Raw genomic sequence first — 14457 nt, forward strand, 5'->3', positions numbered from 1 at the left:
AGCCTCCTCACCTTCCTCCCACTTCCTATTTTCCTTCCCCTCTTGATTTGCTCCTCGTTTCTCTTTTGTTTCCATATTGATTGAACTTTTCCTGTACTAAGAAGCCGGAAATGGATGGTGAACTCTACACTCAGAAGATGTGTCTGAATCCAGCTTCACCACTTAGTAGCTACCAACTTGGGCCAGTTTAGTGGTAACTTCTATGTCCCTTATTTGGGGATCATAAAAGGGTCCACTCGATGAGGCTGTCAGAATTGAATGGGGGTGTACACAGACACGAAGACAGTCCCAGTGAAGACGAGCAGCATCCGGGCTGGAGAACTTGAGCCAACGGCTGCCACACACAGAGCTGGTCCTGTGTGGAAGGCTGGATTAGAACCTTTCCACCATGTGACTTCTGAGAAGGAGCACCAAGGATGCACCTCCCTAAGCTGGCTGCATTTCAACTTTAGAGGATTGGAATTCATTTGAAATCCCGAATTATTTGCTTTAACTGGTACACATCTTGGGCCCAGCCTGGCCTGCCCAGTACCACTTCCGGCTTCTGTGAGGTGGTTTTCCCCAGAGCAGGTGAAGACACAGGAAAGAGGGCAGAGGAGTGGCCACGCAAAAGCGGGGTTGGCACGGTGTCCCATCTGCTCGTCCCTTTGTGGAGCTGGGAGAACAGCCTGGGAGCCCTTTCTGCCTCCGTTAATTAGGCCTTTGCCTAGGCAAAGGCAAGGTTTGAGGTATGGCTTTATGCAAAATGCATTCTCAGAGAAACAAATCAGTTATAATAAATGACAGTCCTTTAAGTTCTAAAACTACAGCCTCATTTAGATCCTGTTTCTCTGTGGGGATCCTGGTGTCCAGGAACTTGCAAAAGAAATCTCTGCCAGTGCCAAGGTTTTCATTATCAAAAGAGGAAAAAAAAAATGAGATTCCACGCAAGCCTCATTAGACAAAATTTTCTTTTGGATTTTTTTTCTCCAAATAAGGATGGGTAAACAGCAGGGAATTAAGTCTGGTGGAGAAAAGAGAGGATCTAAATGCATGGTTTAACACAAACTTAGGCTAATTACCACATTACTTACAGACACACGCATTAATCACATTCTTCTTTTGCTTAGCCTACTTTCAGGGGTTTATTTGGACTCACCTTTGAAAAAAATTAGTGATTTTATTTCATCCACTAAACTCTGATTCATAGCCTCACTGAAACTCTCACAATGCAAAGGTGCCAGGCACATCAGCTGTCTGTACTCTCCCCTCCAGGATGAATGCCTGTTCTAAAACCAAAATACTACCAGGAATTTTTAAGTATTAGGTTGGTCAAACCTAAAGTGAATTAAAGTTGAATCCTGAAAGGCAACAATTTTTTCCCCTCACAAAACAAAGAAAGAAATGGAAGTAATCCTGAAGTCCTGATTTCATTTTTCAAAGTATCCTGACACAAATGGCTGGTGATATAATCAGGCTATGCTAACACTGCATGCAAGTATTTAACAAAATGTCTCGAGATGTGGTGTTTCACTTTCTACTCCAGGGCCAGGTCGCATCACCAACTGCCTAGCATCTAAAATTCATTTGTTGTGAGTAGAAATTAGACTAAGGAACCTATGCTCAAACTTTGTTTCTCTAATAGTCGTGGCACCTATGAAATGTCCCACGCTCATTTACAACCTGCTATGAAAACACATCTGCTCAATTTGAATCCAAGTCAAGTCAAAGGAGAGAAATCAACACAGGAGCCCCCGTGGCAGTGCAGAAAGCTTACACTGTATGGCTCGGAGCCGGGGCATCATTGTAGGACTGCTCGGGGGACTGGAACTGCTGCTGTTCAGGCTCCGCCGTTTGTCCAAGTTGGGAGAGGCCTGCACGGTTATCTTGTGCTGGAAATCTGTTGGATGCAAAAAGGGAAAACTGATATTTCATGGTTTTCCATTATCTTCATAGCCATGTCTTTGGCGCACAGCAATCAAAACAAAAATGGTCAGACCCTAACTGCAAAATATATTGCAGAATCGATTTCTTATTTTGGTTTCTTACTTCTCGGGATTTAAGTAATAAATAATGATTCAGAACTTATGTGTTGGGTATAGTCACACACACACACACACACACACACACACACACAAACATAGGAAAATATGAAAGTCACGAATCATTGAAGAATTTATAACCTGGGAAAAAAGAGTTATCTGCATTCAGTCTGAGATAGTTAAAAATAAAATTAAGGCTGAGCGTGGTGGCTCACACCTGAAATCCCAATACTTTGGGAGGCTGAGGTGGGCAGATCACTTGAGGCTAGGAGTTTGAGACCAGTCTGTTCAACACGGCAAAACCCCATCTCTACTAAAACCACAAAAATTAGTCAGGCATGGTGGCACACACCTGTAATCCCAGCTACTTGGGAGGCTGAGACAGAAGAATCACTTGAACCTGGGAGATGGACATTGCAGTGAGCTGAGATCGCACCACTGCACTCCAGCCTGGGCAACAGAGAGAGACTCTGTCTCAAATAAATACATAAATAAATAAATTAAATTAAATTGAAATGGCCCTGGATTTAAATGAGTCCTGGTTCTCATAATATAACAAGCTATGGACCTCAAACCAGTAAGCAACTACCCTGAGCCTGTTTCTTCACCTGCTAAAGTGAGCAACGATATTTCACATGGTTGTGGTGGTGGTGAATAAAACAGAAAATGTAAATTAAAAGCATTTTGTACTCTAGGCATTCTACAAATGCTGACTCTTATTATCTAGCTGTAGTACGGTAGAGATAGACCAAGATCTATAGGTTCATATGGAAGAGAAAGCAATATTGCCAGAGGAAAGAGGGGTGTGTCAGGGAAAACTTTATAAACTATCAGGAAAATCATTAACAACTTGGAAGGAGGTAAATGACATTACTGGATATTCTTTCAGTGCAGAGCTGAGCTTAACCTTTGATTGATTGTTTTTCTATTGACTGAGTTATTTTTATAACTAGGTGAGAGCAGAGGTTAACTTGTAGATTTTGTCTGGTGATGATGCAAATAACTTCTGTCTGGAGAAAAAGACAATCCCAAATGGTTTATTGCCATATTAGACCTCAGCCAGGTTTGCTTTTAACCCAGCAATCGAATCCTGCATTCCTCTATTAATTTGCCCATAAATACCTCACTCTTCAAATTCTCATTTGAATTGGTTTTACCTGGTTCCTCAATGATTAATGAGTTTAATAAAAATCTTTGACATATGCCCATTGCATATTTGCAAGAGACCTATAACTTACCTTTTTGGAAGTTATACTTTAAAGAACTTTAATGAACGAACTGCTATTTGAGATGAAGAGGATTCGGAAGTTGGTAAGCAAAGACAGCTATCCAGTTATTCATACTAGAAATCTGAATACTTTTCTTGATATTATCTTTTCCGTTACCCCACATATCCACCAAGCACAAAATATCAGGTAAATTCTGTGCTATATATTTTTCTTGTAGTAGAGGAATTTATATTCCAGGTTATGGAGTTAGCAAACGTGGATCTGAATCTCATTTCTACCACAGCCATATGAATTTTGAGAAAGTAACTGAAGGTCTTGAAGTCTCAGTATCTTTACTGACAAAAATGGAAAAGAACCAATTATTACTATTTCACAGGACTGGTATGAAAAATTCAGTGCAAAGAAGTATAAAAAGTACTTACCACAGGGCTTGGGACATAATAAATGCTAAATAAATGGTTTTTTTTTTTTTTCCTCTTCATCTGCACGGCCATCACCATGTCATGCCTAGCCTGCTACAATGCCTTGTGTCCATCTTCCTGCATCCACATTTGGCCCCCCAAGTCCACCTCACAGCAGCCAGATGCATTTTTAATATGCCTAACCGTCATTCCCCTGCTTAAAATCCTTCGAAGGCATCTCATGATTCTTAAGTTATAGATTAAAATTATAACACATTCTGTAAGTCCCTGCAAACCTGAGTCTGAGTTCTTCTTTCTGCTCCAGCCTCATCTTGCCCTTTTCTCCTCTCACTCGTCATGGTCTAGAAGAGGGGTCAGCACACTCCTTCTGCAAAATGCCCCATTTTAGGCTCTGTGAGCTGCACAGTCTCTGTAACAACTGCCTGACTCTGCCGACGTGAGGGAAAGCAGGCACAGTCAACACAAAGATGAATGTGTCCCAGTAAAACGATCTTTATGGATATTGAAATTTCATATCAGTTTCATATCATGTCAGGTACAATGATGTATTCTTCTTCCTCTTTGATTTTTTTCAAGCATTTAAAAGTGTAAAACCCATTCTGAGCTCATGGCTGTACAAAGCAGGTAGAGGCGGGATTGGGTCCATAGGGCAGTGTGCTGAGCCCTGTTCAAACCACACTGAACTTTTTTCAATTCCTGGAAGAAACCAAGTTTCTTCCACATGTGCTCTCAGCCTATTCTCTTTCTTCATGTTCTGTATTTGGTAAATTCCCGTATCGAGTCTCAATTTAAATGTTACTTCTTCTTTTGGAGATGGAGTCTTGCTCTGTCGCCCAGGCTGGAGTGCAATGGCACAGTCTAGGCACACTGCAACCTCCACCTCTCGGGTTCAAGCAATCCTCCTGCCTCAACCTCCTGAGTAGCTGAGATTACAGGCGCACACTGCCACATCTGGCTAATTTTTGTGTGTGTGTGTATTTTACTAGAGACAGGGTTTCACTGTGTTGCCCAGGCTGGTTTTCAACTCCGTTAGGAAGCCTTCTGTGATCACCTTAGACCAGGTTACATCTGCACTAATCACTGTCATGTGACTTTTCCCTCACAGCAGCTAATATTATAGAAAGCAAACAAGTATTTAATTATTAGCTTAAGTTCTGCCCCCTCCCTCAATATAAGGTAAGTGCTCTATGGGCAGAGACCATGACGGTCTCCGTGACTTCAGACTGGCACGGTGCCTTGCACATTACAGGTACTTAGCAAACTTTGCTGAATAAATACTTTCTCTGTGAGAGACATGAGTGCAGAGACTGCATATATATTTTATCATCACCCCTAGTATTGGGGACACAGCAGATCCTCAAGTGTTTGTTGATGGAGAAAGTTATGCAGGGTTCATCTGCAGGATCACGCTGGTGCTTGAAGTGAGTTGCTGAGGAATACACAGCAGGATAGGGGAGATTTGGAAGACAAACCAAACAGAAAGGAAAGCCCAAATGGAAGGCTCCTCCATCTGCTGAGCCCTACTTGTTTTTTTTAAGACAAGATTTCACTCTGTTGTCCAGGCTGGAGGGCAGTGGTGCAATCTCAGTCCACTGCAGCCTTGACCTCCCCTGGATCAAGCAATTTCCCTGCCTCAGCCTTCTGAGTAGCTGGTCCTACAGGCACGCACCATCATTCCCAGCTAATTTTGGTATATTTTTGTACAAATGGGGTTTCACCTTGTTGTCCAGGCTGGTCTTGAACTCCTGGGCTCAAGCAATCCACCCGCCTTGGCCTCCCAAAGTGCTGGGGATGATAGGCGTGAGTCACTGCACCTGGCCCCGAGTCATTCCTTTTGAAAGACGTGACCAGGGCAGAGCAGTTGAGGTAAAGAATTGACTTGACTAGACTATGTGGTGGTAGTTAGGGGAAAGAGGTTGACAAAGAAAAAGATATTCTTAACCATAGAAAGGAAACAGTTTAGACTGCAGTCATTTATAAATGTTCATCTAGCCACCTGATTGCTATAACACGATAGAAACAAATGCTGAGAACTTTTATAGCAAGAGGAGCCCTCCTGCCAATAGCAGAAGAAAAGCCAAGAACCAAGCCACAAGATTTGACTGACAAGTTATTTGGAACAAATGATGGGACAATAAATGCTAAGTACAGATCAGGAAATCAACATGGAACACGTGGAAAGCCACAAGTGAGCAGTAAAGATAAAAGGCTGCATTTTAACAACGCCTAACATTCAGAGTGCTTCCGAGCTTCCCAAAACACCTGAATACTTCCACTTAAAAAGCATGCTTTATGTTGTAACCAAAAAGAAAAAATTCTTTGTTGTTGTTGTTGTTGTTGTTGTTGTTGTTGAGACAGAGTCTTGCTCTTGTCGCCCAGGCTGGAGTACAGTTGCGAGATCTTAGCTCACTGCAACCTCGCCTCCTGGGTTCAAGCAATTCTTCTGCCTCAGCCTCCTGAGTAGCTGGGATTACAGGTGCCCACCACCATGCCCATCTAATTTTTGTACTTTTAATAGAGATGGGGTTTCCCCATGTCGGCCAGGCTGGTCTCGAACTCCTAACCTCAGGTGATCCGCCTGCCTTGGCCTCCCAAAGTGCTGGGATTACAGGTGTGAGCCACCACGCCCAGTCAACATTCTTTATCATAAACATCCTTGTCCCTTTGAAGCAGGGAAAGGTTGAGTCTGTGCCAGCTACATTTAGGAAAACTAAAGCTGAATTGTTAAAATGCCTGTGGCCCATGCTCAGATTTTCTTTGTACTCACTAGAATAATGGTTCTAAAGGTACCTGGTCATAGCAGCTATAGTTCAATCACAGGTTTGAGTAAAACCTATCCTAGTATTTTTGCTGGCAATATGAACATTTCACTAACAAAGCTAATACTGCCTCAGTGGGAGGCTTCCATTTGCAGATGAAAAGCAGTGTATTCTCTAAAGAATCCAGGTGAGGTTATATGCTCGCTCCCATCCATCCTTCTACTCACTCGCATACCTGTGAGGTGGATGGTTTTTGCAGGCTTTGGGCACTTCTGAAGCAAAGTTAGAAAGCCACTGCTTTAGCGACATACCAACTTTTGGAGGCTTTAAAGTTTTGTCTTGTATTAACGTGTCCAAAAAACACAACTTCAGTTAAAAATAAACATAAACAGAAGAAGCAATCGATATAGAGTACTCACAAAATAAAAAGAGCCACTGTGACCATGCTTTTTTCTCTTGCAAATTCCAAGAAAAATACTACATAATCACAAAGTATTGTTTTAAAATTATTATCCTAGATTATTACTGTCTAACTTTTTAAGCATTAATCCTCCTTATTTGGTAGCTAGCCATGAAGAAATTCCAGGAGGAAAAAAAATCAAATTTGAGGTTTCCATCACTCAGTCACCATAGCTATAAATACCCATAAGATTAAAAATAATCAGCAGTAATTCTCAAGGACAAGGTTACAAGAGAACGTAATTATTCATATTTAATACCAAATTTGCGAAAGAGCTGCAGGCACAAATATTAAAGGTCAGCTTGGAGGACTCTTGAATATGTTTCGGAGAAATTCTCTAAGCTTGTTATGCAAAGGGAAAAATCCTGCAAAAGGGGTTCAAGAAGTTGGTAACTCCATGAAAGGACAGCATCGCTGTTCCATTTACCACTTATCAGATGTTTCTCCCTGAACAGTGTGCCATTTAACAGTATTAGAATTTGTTTCTCTTCGTCTTTTTGTTGACCCATAAAAATTATACATATTTATGGGGTACAGAGTGATACTTTGGTACTTGTTCACAACATATAATGATCAAGTCAGGGTAATTAGCATATGTATCACTTTGGGTATTGATCATTTCTTTGTGTTGTGAACATTCAATATCCTCTCTTCTGGCTTTTTGAAAATATACAATAAATTATAGTTAACTGTATTCACCCTACAAAGTTGCAGAATACCAGAACTCATTCCTCCTACCTACCTGTAATTTGGTATCCATTAACTAACCTCTCTCCAACCTCCCCTCCCCTCAAGCCCTTCCCACCCCTAACAACCACAATTCTACTGTCTATTTCCATGGGCTCCATTTTTTTTTCACTCCCACATATATGTGAGAACATGCAGTATTTATTTTCTTGTGCCTGACTTACTTCACTTAACATAATGTCATCCAGGCTCATCCATGTTGCCACAAAAGATAGAATTTGATTCTTTTTTGTGGCTGAATAGTGTTCCATCAGATAAACACACCACATTTTCTTAATTCGTTCATCCACTGATGGACACCTAGGTTGATTCCTTGTCTTCGCCTTTGTGAACAGTGTTGCCATAAACATGGGATTGCAGATATTCCTTTGATATACAGATTTCCTCTCCTTTGAGGAAATACCTGGTAGTGGCATTCCTGAATCACACAGTTGTTCTATTTTTAGGGTTTTTTTGAGACCTCCATGCTGTTTTCCACAATGGCTGTACTAATTTACACTTCCAATAGCTATAAATAGCCATAAGATTTAAAATGATGAGTGATAACTCTCAAGGAAAAAATTACAAGAGAATGTGTATAGGAGTTCCCTTTTCTCCACATCCTCATGAACAATTAACTATTTTTCATCTTTTTGATAATAGCCATTCTAACTAAGGTGAAATAGCTCATTGTGATTTTCATTAGCATTTCCCTGAAGATTAGTGATGCTAAGCATTTTTTCATATGCTTGCTGGCCATTTTTATGTCTTCTTTTGAGAAATGTCTATTCAGTTCCTTTGCCCAATTTTAAATCAAATTATTTGTGGTTTTGCCATTGAGTTATTCAAGTTCTTTGTATATTCTGCGCTAGTCCCTTGTCAGATGAATAATTTGCTAATATCTTCTCCCATTCTACAGGTTGTCTCTTCACTCTGTTGATTGTCTCCTTTGCTATGCAGAAGCTTTTGGGTTTAATATAGTCCCAATTGTCTATTTTTGTTTTTTGTTGCCTGAGCTTTTGAAGTCTTAGTCATAAAATTTTTGCCTAGGCCCATGTCCTGAATTGTTTGCCCTATTAAACAATACTAACTTAAAGAATTTTCTAGCAGATAATATTGAATGCAACTAACTCCGTTGATTTTAAGTTACATATGTTTGCTTTCTCTTCTATACTAAGGGGAATTCTTCAAGAAAAAAAATAATTATTTTTATAGTTATCATTTCCCTTTTTTGATATCTGTCCCATTCTAGGATATTGTACAGGTAAATATGTGTGCATGTGTGTGTGTTTAGGGTTGGAGCATTCTAAGGAAAGTTTCCATATTGGTACCAGTATTATTATTAAGATGAAATGTAGTGCCATCTTGTGGGCAGAAGAGGTAACTGTCATGCTAAAAATTCCAGAAACCAAATTTCATTCCTTTGTGTTGGGTCAGAATTATAGCAGATTTCTTGGTTATGTTTTAACTGGGAATCTTTCATTAAATGCCAAAAAGTAAATAAATGTGTAACTAAAGTTTCCCCTCTCTTCTCAGAAAAAGAAAAGCTAGATTTTACTAGATTTTTTAAAAATCTAGTAAAAATAGTCATATAATATTCAGTCTGCTTTGAATAATCCCAGGGTATTTGCCAAGGAACATTTGAGAAGAAAAGCAAGAGTGAAAATCTGACCTCAGAAATGCTAAGATTTTGATTTAATCATTTTACCACTGAAGAGTAAAGAATCACTGGAATGATTTTCATTTTTTCTTCCAAATTTACTTCCCTTTCCACCAGATTCTTAATCCTTTCCACCTCCCCCAAAGTTTCCCAAGGGAAACAATAAATATTAATTTTGATAACATAATCAAATCACAGCTAGAAGAAAACTGACATAGCTGAAAAATGGAGAAGAAAACTCACATCTAGCGCACCTATGGATTTTTCTTTCATCTATGTGTGAAGGCGGAAGCCTCATCATAAATAAATAGTCTGTTCTCTAATTATGGCTGACTGACACATAAGACAGACCAGTCAGTGACCCTGCCAGCAACCCTCCAGCTAAGAGAAAACATCAGAAGACAGCCTGAAAAAGGACCTTCCCCGACCCCCAACCCCAAAGAGGTTGAAGGTAAAAGTGATAAGGATCCACAGTCTATTCTCACCTCATCAAACCAAATAATCAATAACATATACTGGATTCTCATCATGACCACCTCATACTAGCAATTTTCTTTCTTTCTTTTTTTCTTTTTTTTTTTTTTTTTTGAGACAGAGTCTCACTCTGTTGCCCAGACTGGAGTGCAATGGCACAATTTTGGCTTACCGCAACTTCCAGCTCTCGGGTTCAGGAGATTCCCCTGCCTCACCTCCCAAGTCGCTGGGATTACAGGCACCCGCCCCCACACCCAGCTAACTTTTTTTTTTTTTTTTGTATTTTAGTAAAGACAGGGTTTTACCGTGTTGCCCAGTTTGGTTTCGAACTCCAGAGCTCAGGCAACCCGCCCCTTTAGGCCTCCCAAAGTGTTAGGATTACAGGTGTGAGCCACTACGCCCAGCCTTCTTTCTTTCTTTTTTTTTTTTTTTTTTTTTTTGAGACAGAGTTTCGCTCTCGTCACCCAGGCTGGAGTGCAATGGCGTGATCTCGGCTCACTGCAACTTCCATCTCCCAGGTTCAAGCGATTCTCCCACCTCAGCCTCCCGAGTAGCTGGGACTACAGGCACCCACCACCATGTCCGACTAATTTTTGTATTTTTAGTAGAAATGGAGGGGGTTTCACCATGTTGGCCAGGCTAGTCTCCAACTCCTGACCTCAGGTGATCCACCCACCTCGGCCCCCCCAAAGTCCCGGGATTACAGGCGTGAGCCACTGCACCCAGCCATCATACTAGCAATTTTCTGATCAACTGAGGACACCTGCAATAACCTAAATGAGTCACAGGATGCTGCAAGGTTTCCAGTGTTTCATAATATATATTTTGTAAGACAATTTATACACACTCGACAGAAAACTGTCACTGTTGTACTTTAAATCAAATTACCATGCCATTAACAAACATCTGAGGAAAACACTAGAATCCATCCGAGCACTCTAATACATAATACATATACCCATAGACAGGTATAGACATTGACATAGAGATATTTCATACAGATTCTATAAAAGTGAAATCTGCATTGCTCGGTCATCATCCCGCTCTGGCACTAGAAAGAATCACTAAATACCGTGGAGGTATTTGTTTTTTCCTTACAACAAGTAGGCTACATAATATTAAAGAACTTAATTTAGTGAATCAATATATGTCTGCTATTATTGATTGATATATTTTGATTATCAGTCAATATCTATATGTATTGATCGACATATTGATTGATTTTCTATTCCCTTTAGTTTCTCCTAACACATTACTAAAATGATTTAGTCATCCTTGTATGTTGTTATCACAATGTTTTAAAAAGCTTCCCTAGATTTACTGGGTGATTTTTGTGCCTGACGGATTTTAAACCTTCATGGGAAAGTATCTCAGGGGACTTGATACATTTTATTGAAAGTGCTGACAACAATATCAGTGTCCCAGATAGCGGATGACATCATAGATCCTTGTGGAAGCAATGAACTTAACGATGAAATATTAACAGTTTTGTTGTTTTGGATCTTCACAATGCCACGTGATGTTGGTTCAGGACGCTCAGCTAAAATATGACTCTGCCTCAATTTCAAAAGGAGTCAATCAGTTAATCCATCAATAAAGTACGCTGAGAGTTAGATCCTTGTGTGCTGTGACTACGATGTGCTCTTAACGTTGTTTTCTACATGGACTGTCATTAGGCCATTACATTAGAACCATGAATCTAAGCCCACAACTGAAGATACTCATTCATTCACTGTTTTACAAAGTTACTTCCCCATCTCTTTCCTGGTTCTGATAAACAAAGAAAACTGATTAACAAACCATCATTCTGAGCAAACTATTGCCAAAGGACAGAAAACCAAACACCGCATGTTCTCACTCATAGGTGGGAATTGAACAGTGAGAACACTCAGACACAGGGTGGGGAACATCACGCACCAGGGCCTGTTGTGGGGTGGGGGGAAGGGGGAGGGATAGCATTAGGAGAAATACCTAATGTAAATGACGAGTTAATGGGTGCAGCACACCAACAGGGCACATGTATACATACATAACAAACCTGCACGTTGTGCACATGTACCCTAGAACTTAAAGTGTAATTAAAAAAAAGAAAAAAAAAAGGGACACACAAAAATCTTTCAAAAACATGAAAACAAGATCATACCTGAAGGTAAACTGATTCGATGTCCATCTTTGAGCTTTAAACGACTTCTCTTAAACTTCCCCTTCCTCTTCTTCACTTTGGGCTTCTCCTGGTTCAGCTGGAATATCAGAATGTTAAGTTCCCGCTCCAGCACGTCGATCTCGCGCTCTGCCAGCTGCTGCTCCCGCCGCTTTAGCAGCTCCTCCTGAGACTTCTGCTGCAGAGCCGCCCGAGTCAGCTCCTCTTCCCGGGATCGCAGCTCCTGCGACAAAGATTCACACCCATCGGACTCATTCCCAGTAGGAAGAATGGAATTCCGTCTATGACACTACACCGGCAACCCCTCGGCCACGGGCACCCCTGTGCACAAGGAGAAGCTGAAATTCCCTCTTCCTCTGCTCAAGCCCTTGTCACTCAGGTCCTCATGGCAGGAAGGTCTTTGCAGTCAGGACAATCCCAGCTGAAACCTTTTCAGCGGATTATTCACTTAAATGAAAGCCCAAGCCTCTGCGCAAACGCCATCCTCCTCTGTTAGTTTTATGATCCTAAAAGAGGCATCATAAATGTTCTACACTTGGTTTTTAACATTTCTCCCTCTCCATCTCTCACCTGACCCACAAAATAGACATTAACAAAGGGCAACAAAGTGCAGATGTGAATGACCCATTTCAAAATAAAGCCAAAAGTTCAAGCTCAATTAACTAAAGCATAATTATTTTAGTTACACAAGACTGCAGTTCAGACAACTTAGAACTTCCTTAGGGTATTTACAACTTTGCTTAGGGAATAAAACATCTTGGTGGAGAATTCAAGCTAAGGTGTTAGGAGTCTGTTGAAGGTCTGTTGGAAATGAAAATGAAGCTACCTCTAAAATTGCAAGCCAAAGGAAAATACATTCCGTATACAAAGAACTTTTCAGATCCCACTGATACATGGAAATTATCACTTTATTACAGATCTCAGGAGTTAGCTAATAAAAGTTCCTCTCTTATGATACCGATTAAAGTTAGACCTCCTCTTGGTTTTGGTTTTTGAAGTATTGAACTTCTGAGAAAGAGAAAATCGAAGAACTAAAAATACTTTTATTCCTATTAGGAAAAATTATTACACAGTAAAACTGAGAACTCTACAAAGTTTTAAAATCATATCCCCATTTTTATTTCATTTCTATGAAGTGTTCTGTTCTTTACCAGAGACATAAATATTCTTTGTAGTGCTGACCTACTTTCTTTTCTAAATTACTCTGCTAAGAAATCAAGCACTCACATAAAAATCAAAGCATCTGCAAGCTTTTATTTCCACTGCTCCAGACAAATTTAATCTGAGAATACCCTAATACCATAATCTTTGTTAGAAACTGCAGAGGCCTTCTCAGGTGGAGCTTTGGGCTGTGAGCTTTGAGAGCTATGAGTACTGTGCAAACATTTCCTACTTTACATAAACAGGCCACACTTTAAATAGGCCCACCTCAGCAATGCTGATCCATGAAAAACACAGTAAGATTGGGGCTCCTGGAAGAAACTAGACCCAAACCAAGGGACTAGAATGCAACTCAAATCTACTAATGATTTGGACTTTTTACAGACGGACTCAAGGAGTAATCTGAGCCTATCAGTACAATTATCATAAAGAAAATAAACATGGAAGACCATCCTCCCACAAATAAATGAGACAATATCACGAAGAGACTAGGGAGTGCTAATAATAAAGAAATGTATTTATTCAGATCAAACTGATTATGAATTTGGGGTAATTCTACCAAAGTGGACTGAAATTCAGTCCTAAAACTTTCTTTAAATTTATTTTTTCAAACAAATTTCGCAAGCAAAACTGCAGGATAAATGATTTATTTTAGACCACATGGTGTTTAAATCACTTCAGCTAATATGTATCAGTTGGTTTTTATTTATACAGCAGATGAGTACTTCTTCATTACACTGTGTCAGATATAAATTATTATTTACTACTTGAAAAAAAGGGGAAAATGTTACATGTTAAAAAATCTGCAATCCATTTTTTAACTAGTGACTTCTGTTCAACTAGTTTGTCCAAATTGGACATTTTACTATAGTGTATTTGGAGGCAGAGGAAAATTTCCAGTCACTTTTCAATTTCTAACTCATTAAAACTTTTTGTTAAGATATTACTTTTCACTGGTGTTGATACCATTCCAATTAGCTATTGTTAAATGAGATGGCATGAGAAAGCAATCAGAACAGCAAATCCAATTAGGTTGTGTGTTGCTACGATAGTAATTGAATAAAAAACCAATTTTAATTCCAGGTACCAAGTGAAATCATGAATCCCTGTGAACAACTTTGTAAATAATAAACAAGAAATCACTTGCCTAAGACTTCAGAAGACAAAAAAATAAGATTGAAGAGAAAGCAGCAAAAGTACTCTTCCTTCTGAATACATTTTAACACATTCAAAAGTAAATTTTAAAACTGGGGTATGAGAACCCTTTGACTACTTCGAAAGTATGAAGCACAGAAACATTCTTTCGGTTGATGAGATTACTAGCAGTAATATTTGTTGAATTGCTTGGCACAGGCCACTCTGGTAATGGCAAATCCAGGTCCCT

The 14457-nt window shown here is 39.8% G+C and overlaps 1 protein-coding gene across 1 annotated transcript in view; it reads right to left on the bottom strand.

The window, feature by feature from the left end:
* Window positions 1-14457, bottom strand: part of MAP3K21 (mitogen-activated protein kinase kinase kinase 21) — a 54739-nt gene that overhangs the window by 11102 nt on the left and 29180 nt on the right. Inside the window, 2 exon segments of the mRNA NM_001265676.1 lie at window positions 1757-1879; window positions 11895-12135. Coding sequence (NP_001252605.1) covers window positions 1757-1879; window positions 11895-12135 — 364 coding nt within the window.

This window comes from Macaca mulatta, chromosome 1, assembly GCF_049350105.2.
Source record: "Macaca mulatta isolate MMU2019108-1 chromosome 1, T2T-MMU8v2.0, whole genome shotgun sequence".
In the NCBI taxonomy this organism is placed as follows: Eukaryota; Metazoa; Chordata; class Mammalia; order Primates; family Cercopithecidae; genus Macaca; species Macaca mulatta.